This window comes from Hemitrygon akajei, chromosome 12, assembly GCF_048418815.1.
Source record: "Hemitrygon akajei chromosome 12, sHemAka1.3, whole genome shotgun sequence".
NCBI lineage: Eukaryota > Metazoa > Chordata > Chondrichthyes > Myliobatiformes > Dasyatidae > Hemitrygon > Hemitrygon akajei.
The window spans coordinates 56,564,543-56,582,754 of record NC_133135.1 but is presented as its reverse complement, the minus strand read 5'-3'; the positions used below and the strand labels follow the sequence as shown (position 1 = coordinate 56,582,754).

General features: G+C 38.9%; 1 protein-coding gene across 1 annotated transcript in view; it reads left to right on the top strand.

Annotated features, from left to right (window-relative positions):
- The first annotated feature begins 9,855 nt into the window (after nt 1–9,855).
- LOC140736584 (interleukin-12 receptor subunit beta-2-like) overlaps nt 9,856–18,212 on the top strand; it is a 90,393-nt gene continuing 82,036 nt past the window's right edge. The window contains exons 1-2 of the mRNA XM_073062403.1: nt 9,856–10,059; nt 11,007–11,124. Coding sequence (XP_072918504.1) covers nt 9,924–10,059; nt 11,007–11,124 — 254 coding nt within the window. The 5' untranslated portion in view covers nt 9,856–9,923. The remainder of the gene's footprint in view (nt 10,060–11,006; nt 11,125–18,212) is intronic.

Here is an 18,212-nt window from a genome sequence, read left to right as displayed (position 1 = left end):
CTATGCAGTGTTTTCCTATTGCTCCCATTGACTTCAGTTTTGCCAGAGCTCTACAGTATTCTTGGTCCCTTGATGTCATTAAAAGTCACTCATGTCTCATCTGTGGAATTCAATTGTTTGGTCCATGTTTTGGACTCAGGCCATGATTAAGTCAGGAGTCGAGTGGTTCTGACAAAACCCAAGCTGGGCATTAATGAGCTGACTATTGGTGAGTAAACAGTACTCGAAAGTAACACCAACCAGCATGTTTTTCTTTTTCTCTCTCTCTCTCTCTCTGCCTTATGTCATTGTTTATTTTGCTGTGCGAGTTTATGTCAATGTATGTTTGTATACTTGTACAACGCTTCTGCTACAAAAAAAACAGGCTGATTTTCATGGTATTTATATACAGTATATGTATATGTATGCCTATGACAATGAACAATGAACTTGAACTTTACTGGTGATTTAGAGTAAGCTGATTGGGCAGTAATTAGTTGAATTGGGTTTGTTGTGTTTTCTGTGAACAGGATATATCTTGGCAAATTGCCAGGTTGTTGGGCAGAGACCTATATTGTAACTGCATTGGAAGACCTTGGCTTGAGGTGCAGCGAGTTCTGGAGCACAGGTCATTCGTACTACAGCTGGGGTATTGTCTCGCTCTATAGCCCTTGCTGCATCCAGTCCTTCTGGCCACTTGCTGATATCACATGGAGTGAATCGATCTGGCTTCTGTATCGTTGGGGATCTCTGGAGGAAGCCAAGATGAATAATTGCTTTTGCAATCCTTGGTGAACATGTTCTGAATGCTGCTGTCCTGCCTTTAGCACGCTCATTGCTGAGCTCTGTCATCATCCTGAATGGGGATATTTCTGACGACTTCTCTTCCATTTAACTACTCACTTGCCCATCACTATTCTTATCAAGATATGGTTGGACAATAGAGCTTCAATCTGTTCAGATACTTCTCTACTTTACAGTGCTCAACTACACACCAAGAGTATCTATTTGGCTCTAAAGCATTTGTGATCAAAGCCCTTTGTTGCATAAAAGTGCCTCTTCAATTGCCTGTGATGCTGGCGAATAAAAGGCAATATATTTGTTGATGAGCAGCAGCAAAATCCAAATACCCAAGTATTCCATCTATGGGTAAATAGCCCTGCCTTGTGGGCGTCCTCAGGAGAGACAAAGGCTACGGGAGTAAACACAGACAGAAAATCCAGAGTGGAGCCCCTAAGGCAGTTGGACGTCACTGAACATTCTCCAGCAGCCCCTGAAGCCAAGCTGCTGCCAAATGTATTGCCTCATAAGCTTTCCTTTGGACTACACTGGTGAGGCCAAGAAAGGAATCTTGATAACTGGACATCTCACAATCTCCATACCTTCCACCCAGTCTTGTGTGCCGTGAGGTCACTCACTCCATTGTCCTTTGAGAGAGACGGATGCCATCAATCAATCATTTCAGAAAAGCTTCTTCACTAAATAATTATTATCTGGATAAGCTCCAGTTGAAATTTCATTCCCCCATGTCTACAGAGGTAAGATTATTCAAGCAACTTGATTAATATTAGGTTGCTCAGTGGAGATCAAACATTCAATGTGGGACTTTCTTTGCTTGGCCAGCATTTTTATCTGAACTTATGAAAAAAATTGTATTCTGCTACACTTTTAATGGAATAAATGTACATCTATATTTGATTACTAATAGAATGGAATTTTCTAATAATTTGAAATTAATGACCACATAAATTGAAAAGTTCACAACCTTTATATATTTTTTGTGAACTTGATCTCTACTAAAATTAAAGCAAAGTTTTTTTGACATAAGCATTTTGCAATATTGAGCTATGGGTGAACAAAGTAGGTCAGGATCTCATGACATAAATAATTCAAATGTGAAATGTATGCTGGGTTTGAAATATGTTCTTTAAAGTAGGTAAATCTATTGATTGCTTATGTCTTTTTTAAATATATTAATTTTACTGGCATAAAATGTACAGAATTATATTGCATTTATAATCTATTTAAACAGGAATTTTTTTTAAAGATTTTTAAAAGATTTTTTAAAAGTTGAGAGATTCGTGCCCTTTGTAACACCATGTGTTTTTTTTTAATTATTCAATTTAAAGTCCAAAGCAACTGGCTTTTTGTAAAGTATGAAAAATTGTAATGGATCCTTGCATTATTTAAAAATATATGTGAGATATTATTCATGTTCATTTAAACAGCAAAACAAAATCTTACAGAAGTCTAAGAGTTATATGCATAAATCAAAGTTTCAGTCATAGCATGCGTGCTTCTTAAAAATAAGCTTGAGGATAGAACTTTTGCACGTGTTGGAAATACTGTATGTTACCAAGTCTCAGCAAGAACAAGATATAATTCAGCAGGCGAAAGGGGTTTTCCCAATGAGTCATGTGATCCCGTCAGTACTCAGATGGAAAGTATAGTACTGAACTGAAATTAGTGTCAGCCTAGATTCAGTGGTTTTACTATAATCTGTGTGAAAATAAGAGTTCGTTGTTAAGAAGGGAAGCAGGTCCAAAGATTGCTGCAAAAAAAACACAGCTCAGGAAGTTCTACACGGCAATCGGTGGAAAGAAACGCACCTTCATGGAAATAAAGTAAGGCAAATTGATTTCTGTTTATTTTAACCGTGAGAACAAATAAGTGGCAGATTCGGAATTAATATTTTTGTTAACGAAAAGAATATGTCACCGTTAAAGGGCTTTGTTCTTGAGAGAAAGCTACCTGGCGTTCAAGAAAATCCGTTCTATAAATCAACCACTCGGTATAAATTCAGGACGAAGTATTTCCATTGGCAGAGTATAACTTTATGGCTTAACTTTAAGAACATCAGCAAAGAGAAAGGGTAAGTATATATTTTTTTTCTTCTTATTGAGATTGTTAGAGCATATTTTTGATATTTTTCAGCATTTAGTAAGGCACCTTGGAACACGTCAATCTGTAGCATTTAGTTGTGAACAGCTTGCACTGCAGTACTAGCAAATTTGAATACACCTTTCAAAGAAGGTGAGCAGCTGAAAGAGTCAAAAATAAAAACAGAAAATGTTGGAAATGCTCAGCAGATCAGACGGCATTTGTGAGAAAAGTATTTCAGGTTGGAGACTCTTTATTTGCAAGGGTACACAGAAGGAGATTTACTGGATAATTTTCTCTTTTAATTGGGAAAGAAATAATGGTCCAAATTCTATAACATCAGTAAATGATACTTACTTCTTTCATTTTTTTAAATTTTATCCAGAGTAAAATGTAGATGGATCAATTGCTTCTGTCGTTTTTCCCAAACATTGCCCAGTATAACAAAGCTAAATGATATGTGTTATACTATTTATTCCAGCTATTTATGAGTCTCAGCCTCAGAATAACATTCATATGGCACCAGCTTAGACATCTGCGTTAAATTGAAAATGCAGCTCAATACCAGGCAATTGACCCATAAAATTACCCTGAAACTCATATTGTACAGAACGTTTGAGTTTGGCAGCAGAGGAATCCTTTGTCTTGTAACAACCTAAGATAATATGCTAACTCACTGTCAACAACAAAATGCAGTGTTGTATAAGGACCACCATCAGAACAATACAAAATTAAATTTTGGAAGTGAGTTAAGATTTTTTTTTCCCAGAAAGCCCTTTTTCCAGAGGTTCGGGTCATGTAGCACATTGGAGCATAATAGTAATGCAGATTTAATTTCCAGCAAGGTTTATTGGATGATAGGTGTTTGCAGTCTTCATGAATATCAACTCAATTTTTAGCCAATATTCTCTAATTGTAATAACAAATGAGAGTTTCATCAGACAGCATGATCAACAGCTTAACCAACTATTTTACTGACTTAGAATGTAAACATTACTGAACAGCTCATTGTCACTAGAATGTTCCTTTTCCATACTGATTGGATGATTGGTGGCACCCATTTGGCTTTCCAGACTGCACAGTCCGGCTTCTCCCTTGTTAAGGTTAACTTTATTTCTCACCGGTACATTGAAACATTGAGTAAAATGCATCATTTTGCATCAATGACCACGCAGTCTGAGGATTGTTCTGGGAACCTCACAATTGTCTCTATGCTTCTGGCCCCAACAAGGCATGCCCACACCTCACTAGCTCCAACCACACGCCTTCGGAACGTGGGAGGAAACTAGAGTACCCGAAGGAAACCCGTGCAGTCATGGAGAGAACGTACAAACTCCTTACAGACAGTGGTGGGAATCGAATCTTGATCTCACCGCTGGTGCTGTCACAGCATTACTCAAAGCTTTCCGTTACTGTGCTGCCTAAACTATCACGTGGCCCCTGCCCTCTGTGCAGTGTGCCCCACATAGACTCTTCTATCTCATCAACTGTGTCACTGAGGCAATGTTGTTCCCTATTTGTACTAATCTTTTCCGTTATAGTGGGAGAGATACTAAGTTCTGTGAAAGGCTTTATTACTCAGGAACATTGAATAAGAAAGCACTTTGCAGGCTGTTGATACTATTAAATTGTGGTCAATTTTGTTAGTTTGCTCTTTCTTAACATGATAATAAAAATAACATTGTGTATTTCGCAAACATTTTAACTTGTGTTCCAGTATTGGCCTTTTAATAAAGGAAACTGGGTTGAGATATGGGTTAGCAATTAGAAATTATTCATTAGTCATTATCTTGTATTCATTGTGGTACAGATAATGTAACTTGTATATTCCTGATATTTTATATTCATGAACATACTTTTGTGAATACTTTCTAAATATTGTGAATATTTCTTTAATTTAATCAGTATTTTTGTCTATAAAGCCTGTTCTTTCATCTTCATATTTATCTTGCCGTGCTCCAGCATTTTCTTTAAATTGTGCTGTTTGATCCAACACTCAGTCAAAATCTTTTAAGCAGCTAACATAACATATTGGAATTTCTTTCACTTATTCTTATTTTTTCTACTCTTTAACTAATCAATAATAATAATGTTCTGGTCAGTAAAGTGGGTGTGAGATTGTGTGTTATAATGTAAGTTTTCTTTATAATGGTGAACTGAACGGCTAGACTAACGGACTTTTCAACATTTGTGATAAGTGATTTCAGCTACCTGAGAAACTTGAAAAGTTTATTACTATAATTATACCACAAACAACAATATATCTTTCATAATAAGCTATTCCAATGATTTTTCTAGCTAAACATGAATGACAATGAAAAACAGAATTTCTACCTTGCTAGGCAAAATCATAATTTACAGGAACAGATCTGATGACCTAAATAGCTTTTTTCACATTCTAAGAAAAATACAGGGGAAAATATTGCTCGCAGAATCTGATGGGGATGTGAAAGTAGTGAAATACATTTGTTTTAGAACAACTTAATTTAATGAGTAGAGTATTAGGTTTTTAAAAATTTTGAACAGGTGTGTTGTGATCTACTTGTTATTAAACACTTTATTCCAAAAGATGTTATAAATACAGCTATCTCGTATGCCATTCAACACGAATATGCAACGTGTCCATCTCTGTAACATTGTCCACCACCTCTTTTGAACAGCCCCCTCTGGTGCTGAGCTGCAACCATGTTTTCAACATCTTGTAACTTATGACTTCCTTTCTTGACTTTTTTTTACAAACTTTAACTGGCCCAAACTTTAACTGTAAACTGACGGGAAATGTGTTTTTTAGGTTTAAGGAGGCAGATGTCCATTCTGGCTACTTGCTTGTACTGTCTGCTTGCCTCATCTGGTGACAAGGAAAATTACTTGCTCTCCATGTAATAACACTAATAATAGATATATACTACAATCACTCCCACAACAAAATGCATCTTCCAACTTCCCTTTCTCTAGGTCTCAATCAAATTCTCCATTGCTCTAGCTGTACCACAGTTTATTTGGTGACTCCACTTTCAGAAGAAGTCTCCTTTGTCTTCACTTATCTTCACCAATAGAACCTGAATACATTTGTCTCGCTTCTTAAATATGTCTTGTCAAATTATCTATCAGGTAGCAGAATTGTTTTGTCACTCTGCCCAACTATATCTATTATTTATAATATGATTTCCCCATGGAACACATTTTCCCTACCCTATCTGGGGGGATGAATCTCTCTAAGGTACTTTTTTCTGCCTCATTACCCTCTCCATGCCTCACTTTCTGATTTTTTCTGGTAGTTCCCTTTGCCTCCTCTCACATAATTGCCTAGAGCTGAAGTCTATTTCTTTCAGTTGTACTTGTTTTAATTTCATGATATCCACATTTACCAGCCAACATTATTAAAATTCAAACTCAAGTAAAAGAGGTGAAGTAACTCTTACAGTTCAGGTCCCACTTGGATTGCACAAATCAAGATTTGTATACATGTATTTTCCTCCATTGTTCCTTGCTTGTCTCAAAGTATGACCGCTACTACAGTTTAAACATCTGTTGAGCATTTTTATGTCAGCACACAAGTCATTAATGGCCTGTAATTCATTTGACTGTCATCTATGGAGCAGTTTGTAGCAGACATAATTGACTCCCTGCCTGAGAGTGTAGTGTCAATTGGCTCTATCCACATTTCAGTGTTATATTTCTCTAATCTTAGTAGAATGTATGTTTATATTCCTTCATGTGTTTTCCTAAATGCATGCTAGTTACCAGCAGTATGCTTCCAGTATACGCTGTTTAATTTCAGATTTATGGTATCTACTCTTATTCTTTTTCTTTAAATTGTGTAACATATTCCAGTATAACAATAAAACATTTTTGTATTTTTCATTTTCCTATCTAATTCCAAATTGTAACAGTCAGATGTACCAATCTGCTTATTCAAGCACAACCCCGGGTACACAGTTTGACACAAATCAACATAATACATACTTTGAAAAAGATTAATTAATTATAATAATTGGACAGAGGAAAAATGGGAACTTTTGAAACTTGTTTAAAATCATTACATGTGTTTTAATATCATAAGTTTGAAAAACCAAACCGATCAATCTTTCTTATTTGTGTAGTTGCTTCAAGTATTAAAAAACAAAAACTTCACAGTTTGTACTAATGTGGAAACTTTATTTCTGTTGTTGCTAAGGCTCTGTACAAAATACTCTTTTACAGGAATGTTTAGTGACTTCACCATGGGTCTAGCTAGTATAATAAAGACATTAATGGCAATAATATTTTACATCAAATCGTTTGGTGAGTCTTTTGTTTCTATTTTGCATTGCTCATTTAAATGTTAATAAATAACTAACATGTTAATGACATCAGATACACCCAAAACAATTCACGGATAATAATACTTTTAAATTGCGGTCAATGTATAATACAAGAAAATACATTTTTGCAGAAACAGCCTTTATGTGCAATGAGAGAAATAGCCAGATGGAAGCTTCAGATTTGAGGACAAGGTTTAGCACTGCTGGGATATCTGTGCCACCACCCAAACAATGTGAGAAAATGCTTGTGGGAGTGTTGATGATTAAGGCGTTCCAGCAAGATACCAGAAAGCAGCAGTTAGGGCAATGCTAAAGCAAGCAGAAAGAATCAGTATGTTTTCTTCTTTGAGGTCTGTTCAGTACGTCAAAAATTATTGCACGCAATCCTTATTTTGGCGCGTGAATTCTGTTCCACATGTTGCATGCCCCCACACTCAGTACATCTAACACCTAAAATACTATAAGAATTAAGACAGATGTGTCTCTAGCAGTGAGCAACACTGCAGAAAGCTGTGAAACAGCTGAGGAATTCTGAAGGCGGTAGATGTAAATCTTGAATAAGGAAAGCTGAGGTGCCCTGAGCACAGCTTATGATTCTACATTGATAAGAAGAAGATTGATCACCTCTGCAATGATTACAGACACTGAGATAGCACCATGCATTTTAGATTTGTGCTTCAATAAATTTGTTTAATTAGTTATAACATTTATGTTGAATTGGGTTAATGAAACTGTTAATGAGTCTACTGGCAGAATTCTTTATTTAATTGATGCTACGTGAGCAAGTCAGGTTAATATGTGCTGTAACGTTGAACACTTCCACAGCGGGGCTAACCTGTCAAGTGATAAGGATTGTGTTGGAACCAGCTGATTTAGCAATCACAAATAAAAACAAAATGTGAAAGATCAAGCAGCAAGTATAGGGAGATAAGCTTCGGCAACCACTTGTTCTTTAAGATTAGAAATAGAAAACTTGCAATGTTGTAAGGGGCATGTGTTCTAAAATGGCAATAAGGTAATTTATCAGAAAAAGCAAATAGAACTCTTTTGCATACATCTTAAGCTGCGAATATCATCTTCTAATTGTAGAGCTGAAAAATCCTCCCATGCATAATGCTTTAAGAAAACTAAGCAAAAAAGTTAAAAAAAAAACTGCAGTGGTCTCAACACATTCATTCAGAAAAAATACTATTTCGCAGTTGAAATAATAACTAAAAAGAGAAAATGCTGAAATTACCCAACAGTATCTATGGGAAGGAGATAATGGGCTGAATCTTGCAAGTAACTGCAAACTGCCAGGATGTCTCTTCATAAATGTACATCTCAACACAGAAATCCTAAATTTGCCAACAGACTATAGCCAGTGAAACTCTCAGTATTCTCCACATGAAAGCAAGTGGTGGGGCACAAACTTGCTAAGCTTACCCTGTCGACCCTGCTTGTGGGCCCTACACCTCTTCTGAAATGGTACAAGATCTGGCAGCTCATTCATTTAAAGAGACGTCTTACAGATTTCAAGAAGAAAAATAGGATTTAAGTAGATTACATTTATTTGATTATTTATTTCAATTTTTAATCGTCTTTGAATTAATACGAACTACATACGCACAATATGTATGCCATTTAAATCTTGATAGTCTTGACAGATTGCAAAATGTGGGATGTAGCATTGCTGTCTGACAAAGATTTAATCGACAGTTTCCTGCCCTAGGCTTGTTCAGGCCTACCCATGTGGCCTGATTTCATTGAGTGCAGCTCTGATATCACACAAGGGTTAGCCAATCAAATCTGGGACACTCTCAGCCTGTGTGGTCAACCTTCAGGTAAATAAAAGGGCAATGAAATAGAGCATAAAAGAAAGAACCAAAAGAAGTCGAACATTTGGCTCCTCATGCCCATTGAACTTTCAGTCTAATGGCAGTTGATGGAAGAGTGGAGAAAATAAAATTAATTAGCATAGATTAATATAAAATTGTGTTCTTAATGTTCGTCATGTGCATGGTAGACTGAAGGGCTTGTTCCTGTGCTCGATCTCTCTATGAGACTCTTAAGATTCGATTCTTTTTGCACATCCTGTGAGTTGGGGTGATAAATCTTGTTTCCAATCAAAAGCACCTGTGTGGGTGTAGGCAGGCGAGACAGCCAGTGTGAATGAGTTAGGCTGAAGGGCCAATTTCTGATTTCAAAAACTCTATGACTGTCCATGACAACAGTGGATCTTTTTCCACAGCACCACCTTCCTGATGTAATCACATATCCCTCGATTCCCATAAGATCTAAAACATTATCAATCTTTATCCTGAAGGTCTACAATCTTCTTGGGTAATGAATTCCAAAGATTCACAAACACTTGGATGAAGAAATTTCTCCTCATCTTAGTCTAAAATGGTCAGCTTTTTATGTAGCGATGTCATCCTCTGGTTCCAGACTCTCTTGCCAGGGGGAGCATGGTCCTTGCTTCTACTCTGTCAACGCCCATAAGAATTGTGTACATTTCAACCAGATCACAGGTCATTCTTCTCAGCTCTAAAGCTAGTGCTGAATGTGAGCAGCAGTTGTTATGTTTGTTGGATGGCCTTTTCAACTCTGTTTTCTCTTTCAGTGGCAGCTATTTCCCTCATTCAATGTCCTGGTAGAGTCGTGGTAAAGCCGGCTCCTGTCTTCCTGGTGGGTTCAAACATCTCAATCACCTGTGTGACTGGGAACCAGCAGTGTAATATCAATGAATTTAAACTTGATATTAATAAAAAAACAGTACAAATGAAGCGCTTTAATAATACTGCAGCTCATCACTGGATAACCAACGTTACGACCCATAACTCCGTAATAACCTGCTATGTCCAGTGCATTGATGGGACCGACATGTTGGTTTGTAGAGAAGACCTTCATTCTGGTTGTAAGTATGTGTTTCGAAATTACTATCCCTTATTGTAGCTTCATAATGATGCAAAGGATTTTCTTCCCACTAAATATCCTTCCTCTGTGGCAAAATGTATACATTCGCACAACAGGGCTGGCTGTTCTAAGTCCTAAGTACTTGAAGTGATGTAATAATGATGGCTGTCCATCCTTGAGTTAGGTCAATGCTGAAGAAGCCTAAGCACCATTATATCATGTGGAAAGGCATGCATTACAAATGGTAGATTATAGCTCCAGGAATGCTGTTGGTAGGCAGCAGGTAGAATGTCCACGTTAGCGGGAAGGCTGACACGACTGATGGGACACATTTCCGTACTGCTGGAACGCTGCACGCTTTGGGTGGGTATTTCATGCAGATTTAGACTACTGCAGAACTGGTGACAGAGAGCTTGAGAAGGAGCAAAGAGCATGGCGTCTCTCCCCTTCCGATAAAACACGTGCTCTGCTTTTTCTTCTAACTCAAACATCTCTCTCCCCCTTCCAAAGTAAAAAAAACCGTGCAGCTCTTCAACAGGTACAATAGGTGGTCGTCTTGGATTCATTTTAAAACTTCCTTGTCGCTACTGTTATGTTTTGTAACCTCAGAAACTAATCAGAAGGAAGATACAGGAACTGGGATATGTTTTGTTGACTTAGTTTATCTTTTAGTAAGGCAAGCACCTGTGATGTGGTGCTGTAATGCCATATGCCATTCGTGTACTTCTTACATATAACCCAAAATGAAAAATGTAAACAACAAAGAAAACTGAATCAAACAGTATATTTACAATATTGCTCAAATATCAAGATCAAACTATGTTGCTTCTGAAGGGATTTAGATAATAATTATATTTACAGCCATATCATTGAAAGTACACCTTGAGGCATGATGGTAGATCTCAAATTATGTAAAGACTTTATCAATGCTGTGATTTATGTTGTTAGACCCACCAGGCCAGCCAAGAGATCTGAAGTGTGTTTGGAGACAAAACTATATGCAATGTATGTGGAAGGCAGGGAAAAAGACATTTCTAGCAACTCAACATACTCTCCATCTCCAAAGGTGAGTAAACGCTTTTACATACTGGTATCTGAAAATAACAATGCTGCTTCATAAGAATACCAAATGTCATCTTGGTGGTTCGGCTGCTTCCTCACGGTATCTCTAGAAGATTTTTCAACAAGCTGATTGCTCTAACCATTTTTCATACATCTCTCTTTCAAGAATCTGGGACACAAACGAGGAACGGTGGTTGTAAGTTGCTTGAGGTGTTTTTACCAACTTGGCTCAAAGGAAACCTCCGAGCTTGGGCATCTCTGCCCCTTCCTATCAATGGCCTGGTTAGGGTTGGAGAGTCCAGGAATAAGCAGATTCCAACTTTGTTCATGTACTTCCAGTGGAATTACGTGCATAAAGCGGAGCAAGCACTGAGAATCCTCCAGCTTTCAATTCAGTTCATATCAAGAGAAGTATCTTTACCTTGAGTAATTAGGCAGATGGCAAAAGAACAAATAAATTGTGCTTCAAAGATGCTGGAATGTACTGTATTAACCATCTTCCTGCCTGGGCTGTATCTCAGATGTGGGTATATCTGAAATGATATAGTTCATTGCCAATTTCAAAATCCACTTTGAGAAGCATCTTAATCTGGCCCACTGCAGATCTTGATGTGGGCACTTACAGGCATGATTCATAGCTGCCATCTTTGCCACATGATCAACATGGTTGCTGCTCATTTTGCCTGTACGAGCAGAGAATGAAGCAACAATGTGCCTTCATTTTTAACAGCCAATAATACAAGTGGGCATAGAAACACAGAAACATAGAAAACCTACAGCACAGCACAGGCCCTTCGGCCCACAAAGCTGTGCCGAACATGTCCTTACCTAGGTTTACCCATAGCCCTCTGTTTTTCTAAGCTCCATGTATCCATCCCGGAGTCTCTTAAAAGATCCTATCATATCTGCCTCCACCACCGTTGCTGGCAGCCCATTCCACGCACTCACCACTCTCTGCGTAAAAAACTTACCCCTGACATCTCCTCTGTACCTACTTCCAAGCACCTTAAAACTGTGCCCTTCCGTACTAGCCATTTCAGTCCTGGGAAAAAGCCTCTGACTATCCACACGATCAATGCCTCTCATTATCTTGTACACCTCTATCAGGTCACCTCTCATCCTCCGTCGCTCCAAGGAGAAAAGGCTGAGTTCACTCAAACTATTCTCATAATGCTCGCTCCCCAATCCAGGTAACATCCTTGTAAATCTCCTCTGCACCATTTCTATGGTTTCCACGTCCTTCCTGTAGTGAGGTGACCAGAACTGAGCACAGTACTCCAAGTGGGGTCTGATCAGGGTCCTATATAGCTGCGACATTACCTCTCAGCTCTTAAACTCAATCCCACAATTGATGAAGGCCAATGCACCGCATGCCTTCTTAACCACAGAGTCAACCCGTGAAGCAGCTTTGAGTGTCCTATAGACTCGGACCCCAAATCGCTCTGATCCTCCACACTGCCAAGAGTCTTACCATTAGTGCTATATTCTGCCATCATATTTGACCTACCAAAATGAACCACTTCATATTTATCTGGGTTGAACTCCATCTACTTCTTAGCCCAGTTTTGCATCCTATCAATGTCCTGCTGTAACCACTGACAGCCCTCCACACTATCCACAACACCTCCAACCTTTGTGTCATCAGCAAACTTACTAACCCATCCCTCCACTTCCTCATTCAGGTCATTTATAAAAACTACAAAGAGTAGGGGTCCCAGAACAGATCCCTGAGGCACACCACTGGTCACCGACCTCCATGCAGAATATGACCTGTCTACAACCACTCTTTGCCTTCTGTGGGCAAGCCAGTTCTGGCTCCACAAAGCAATGTCCCCTTGGGTCCTATGCCTCCTTACGTTCTCAATAAGCCTTGCATGGGATACCTTATCAAATGTCTTACTGAAATCCATATACACTACATCCACTGCTTTACCTTCATCAATGTGTTCAGACACATCCTCAAAAAATTTAATCAGGCTCGACCTGCCTTTGACAAAGCCATGCTGACTATTCCTAATCATACTATGCCTCTCCAAATGTTCACAAATCCTGCCTCTCATGAATTTTTCCATCAACTTATCAACCACTGAAGTAAGACTCACTGGTCTAATATTTCCTAGGCTATCTCTATTCCCTTTCTTGAATAAGGAAACAACATCCACAACCCTCCAGTCCTCCAAAACCTCTCCTGTCCCTCATTGATGATGCAAAATGCATTGATGGACAAGGAGGCATAAATTAATGAGTCCCCACACAAAAAAGAAACAGTACGCATCTGCGTGCCTGAGACTGTAATGCTCTGCCCTCTATGTTTGGGTCACTGACCTAATGTGTTCATTGACACAATCACTGTCCTCCTGTATTTTCACATGTCCCACTGCTGCTTAGAAGAGTTCCTCTTGCCAAGAGTCACTTTGTCACTTAACATTTCCTGTCGGAGGACGCAGATACTCCTGCTCCTAGTGTTACTTTATGTGCATACAATCAGTCTATGTAGATAATCTAATCTTATCTGTATATGGCCACCCTCAGCAGTTGGTTGTATATTGTTTTTTAGTATATAGGATTGCTTTTATATTTGTACTTATTGTGGTTTTCACACTCACTGTGCATCGGATCTGGAGTAACAATCATTTCACTTACTCATTGTCAGGAATGACAATAAACAATCTTGAATCTCAGCCAACAAGGCCTACTTTTAGCCACGCACACCTGGAGTACATGTTGCAATGAAGATTCGGTGTCTTGAATCTAGTGCTATTCACATCACTGGGCTCAATCTATGCTGACAACCACCAGGCTGAAGAAATGCTGAAGTAATGCCTTTCCCCATTCCCCACCCTGAGTACCACCCACTCCCACTGATTTTCTAAACCCTTAACCCTATGTTTTCCCTCACTTCCATGACAGACTTTTACACTTCTCCATTATGGCTCTGTATTATGATTCCTACCAGTAAAAATCCATCAGCACTGCTCATTGCAGGGCATCTGCTTCCAACATTGCACCTGAAGAGAAAACAACCCTTAAGAGTGTTTTATATCATTTTCCCCAATGTCCTTGTGTTTCTTTTTGGGCAGTGGAAGATCTCTAATCAGATGTAACTGCTTATTCAGTTCTCATTTCACACACTATGTTATAGTAAATTTCAGCCTTGAGGCAGGAGAGACTATATTATCACTTCTTGTAAAAATTAGGGTAGTTTTCACTCCATGTGCAATGTTAAAATGGAGCTTGCATGGTTCCACAGTTGGAAAAGAGGGTCAGTTACAAACTACCACAATGTCACCTTCCTGACCTTGTCCTTGCATGTAAGGATGATTGGAATAAGGGTTTGAACGGTCACTTTCTTTCAACCAACTGGCCTCTTGCAGCAGTCGATAGCTCTAACTCTGCTGGACCATGCTTTTGTTGCACCGATATTGCCTTCGCACCAGACTCTATGCTTCATGTTGGAGGAAGGGATTCGTAGGCAGAAAGGAAACAGGAAAGAGCAGCAGTGAGAAAGGGCAATTGTTCAGCAACAAAAGAAACAATAATCTAGATGGAGCAATCTTTAGGCGGAGGAAAGATATAAAGTCAATACAGACCATGGTGTTGAATACAGTTGTGAAGTGTTTCTTTAAAATGCTGTCACCCTTATGGCCTGGCAAATCTTTTAATCTAGTTTCCTAGACTATCTTAATAACTATACTGCACAGCTATGTAATTGGCTTTAGTTTTCTTGAGTAAGCTATGTTCTTCTCAACTAAATGTAATTATCTATCAGCAAAAAAAACAAGCTGTTGGAGGAGCTCAGTGGGTCAGTCAATGTTTCGGACCGAGAGCCTGCTATTATATTCTATATTATCATATTGTCCTCTCATTTCTCTAGAAAACCCTTTACTACTTACTACTGATTGACAATATATCACAAGACAGACTCCTAACACACTAATATCTTTTTATTGTTGCCGTCCATTTCACCTTTTCTCATCCTACTTCCCATTCTTCAAGGCCAAGTTTATTAAGTATTATCTTTGTTTTGTAGAATATAGGACAGTACAGCCAAGGAAAGGGCTGTTTAGTCTACCATAATTGTGCTAACGGCAATGCCATTTTAGATTGCTCATCTACCTGCACATGGTCCAATCCCTCCATTCTCTGTCTGTTTATTTCCCTGTCTAGATGTCTCTAAAAAGTTACTGTTGCATCTGCTTCTACCAGCCCCCCGGCAGCATTTTCCAAGCACCTACCCTCTCTCTGTTAAAAGAACTTACTCGTTTCATCCTAACTATGCTACTACTCCAATGTGTCCTTCTCCTCTTTGTTTTTTCTGTTAATTGTTCTAGCTACACAGTTCAGACAACTGTTATCATGACCTGTCTTAATCTACTTATCAACACAGATACATAACAGCAACCACTTGTGTTCATATGATGCCACTAATGTGGTAAAATGTGTCAAAACAGTGAATAGGTTCTTCTTCAAGCAAAAATTGACTCCAAGGACATCAAAGAATACTGAGGAAGATGGTTTCTTTATAAAGTGTCCTGTGGGTGATGAGGAGCAGATACATGTACTATGCTTAGATTTCTAGAAAGTATTAGATAAGGTGTCACAGCAAAGATTGTAAATTTTTAAAAGTCTCCATATTTTGGAAATCTGAAACAAACACATAAATATTGAAAGCATTCAATAGGCCATGGTTTTGACTGGAAACTAACTGTTTTTCTTTTCCAGTATTTTAGATTTTTGTTCTGAATGTAAGTTATTTTGTAAAATCAAAGCTCATGGTGCAAGGGGGTGTTGGTTTGGTATGGATAGAAAACTGGCTGGTTAACAGGGACAGGAGAATAGGCCAGATGTAATGCAATGTGCCACAGCGACCAGCCAGAAAAAGTCCTCAGCTCCTGCAATTTATGTACATGGCTTGAATAAAGACCAAAGAAGTGGTTGCTAAATTAGCTAATAACATAAAGATATGCAGAGTGTTACGAACCCCGTAACTGGGTCACTTACCAGCAAAGATAGAGAGGTCCGTTGAAGTCTGATGGTACTATTTTTAACAGTATTTATTGGTAAAAATACACAAAAATAATATCAATGCAAACATACAGATAATATACGTCGTCAATACTAAATCTAAAAGTGCGGGTATAATAATAATCAATAAGAAATAAGCTCTATCGTTGTCTAGGGGATAATGTATTGTCCGATGGAAATATAAAGTTCGCTCAGTTCAAGCAGGCTGCAGCCTTTGGGGACCGCTGGGTTTGCAATGGTTGGAGAGAGAGAGGGATTTTTGGGAGAAAAACTTGCCGGATTTCCTTTTATGATTTCGATCCATCGGAGTCTCGTTAGTGTGGCCGTTCACTTGTGGCCTCTCCTTTAGCTAAGCCGTTCTTCCGTGATGAGCCCACCACCCTGGCAAGGGGGGGATGCATGCAAGCCCTCACCGGCTGTCGCTATTAAAGGCTGTCACGGGATCTCTAGCGTTTCTCCTGGTGCATCTAAAGGGGTTGTCCCCCAGACCCTCTTTTATCCTCACTCACGGGGTCTCAGATGTCAGTCAGGTTGGGATGATGCAATCCCTCAACCAGCCCACTCTGGTCGTCCCCTGAGGGGTTTCAATGAATAGTACAGTACTCAATACACAATTCCGTCTCCAAGAGACAATGGCTGTTATCAGTGGCTCCGTTCCGCTGAGGCCAGGACACATTCCAAACCCTGTGTATTCTGCATGTCTCTCTCTCATTTCCTGGGTCCCAGACCCGAATTAATAGCGATCTTGCGATTCTCAAAAAGGAGGGGGCGACTTTGTACCCTTCGGCCCCTCAGAGTTGCTGCACATTCAAAACACCCCCTTCCTTCTAAGATTTTTGCCACAGGTAAAAATTAATTAATACAGAGTCTTACAGGATTTTCAGAATCTAACACAATACAAAAGAGTTTTTTTTTCACTACAGAGTAATACAGTTATACATTCAATTCGGCATCTAAACAGTTAGCGATTACATTGTCACTTCCTTTAATATCTTAACATCTTGTACCTTAATAAATTCTTGTAGTATCAGACTCCAATTTAATAACCACCTATTTTTATTCCTTTTCTTCAGCAAACAAAAACTAAAGAGTTGTGATCTTAGCTTACGTGTATACTACAAAAGTTCATGCAAACACTAATCTTTATTTCACTTTCAAACTTAACAGTCAATCTTCCATGGGGTTGTCTTTATTAGTTACATGCTTTGTCGAAATCCCTTAAAACCGGATCTTGTAATTTAAAGTGACATCCCGTCAACCCTCGCCCCTTTTCCAGTTAACTCCCACGTGGTTAATTCCAGTGTGGAATAGGCTTTTGCATGCTCCTTTCATAGGAGTTATTTTATCAACAAGGTTTCCCAAACGTAGCCCATTTGCTGAATCTCCACACAATTCTTTATTTTTAAGCCAGTCGTTAATTTTATCTTCAGGACCCTTCATTCTATCAGTTTTCAATTTAAGATCTGCAAGCGATCCCTCTTTGTCCAAACAGCATTTCAAATCCTGCCTCTTCACAGCACACTCTTGAATAACAATAGCGTGTGGGGCACCTTTACATTCCAAATCAACCTGTAATTGATTTGCAGGCACCGCGTTACCAAGCCATTGTCTCTGCAGCCTAGTTGCTGCTTCTGACAGCAATCCAGACTTTAAATTTTCTTCATTCAATTTAGGAACTACACTTTTCCCTTTCCCTTCAGTAACAAGATTCACATCACCACCTTTTGTCTCCTCACTAACTTTTAACACACCTTCGAACACAAACAACTGGGAATTCTCACTTCCCACTAGTACCAAGTTTAACCCTTTCTTCACTGAACCAAGTCCATCTGTCCCACAAGGACTGCATTCCTTTTCAACTGAATCAAATACCTCAGACTTTTTCTGATTTCCATTACTAGGTTCAGTACCACGTGCATCCACCTCTTGAACACACTCAAATGGGACATCTGCCTCTTCCGGGCTTTCAATACCTGTACCCTTTTCAAATTCTAAGTTCCCCTGATCCTCCCAGTTACTCTCTGGGCAACTCCCTTCCAGAGTAAACTCAACCCCGCGGGTTGAAAC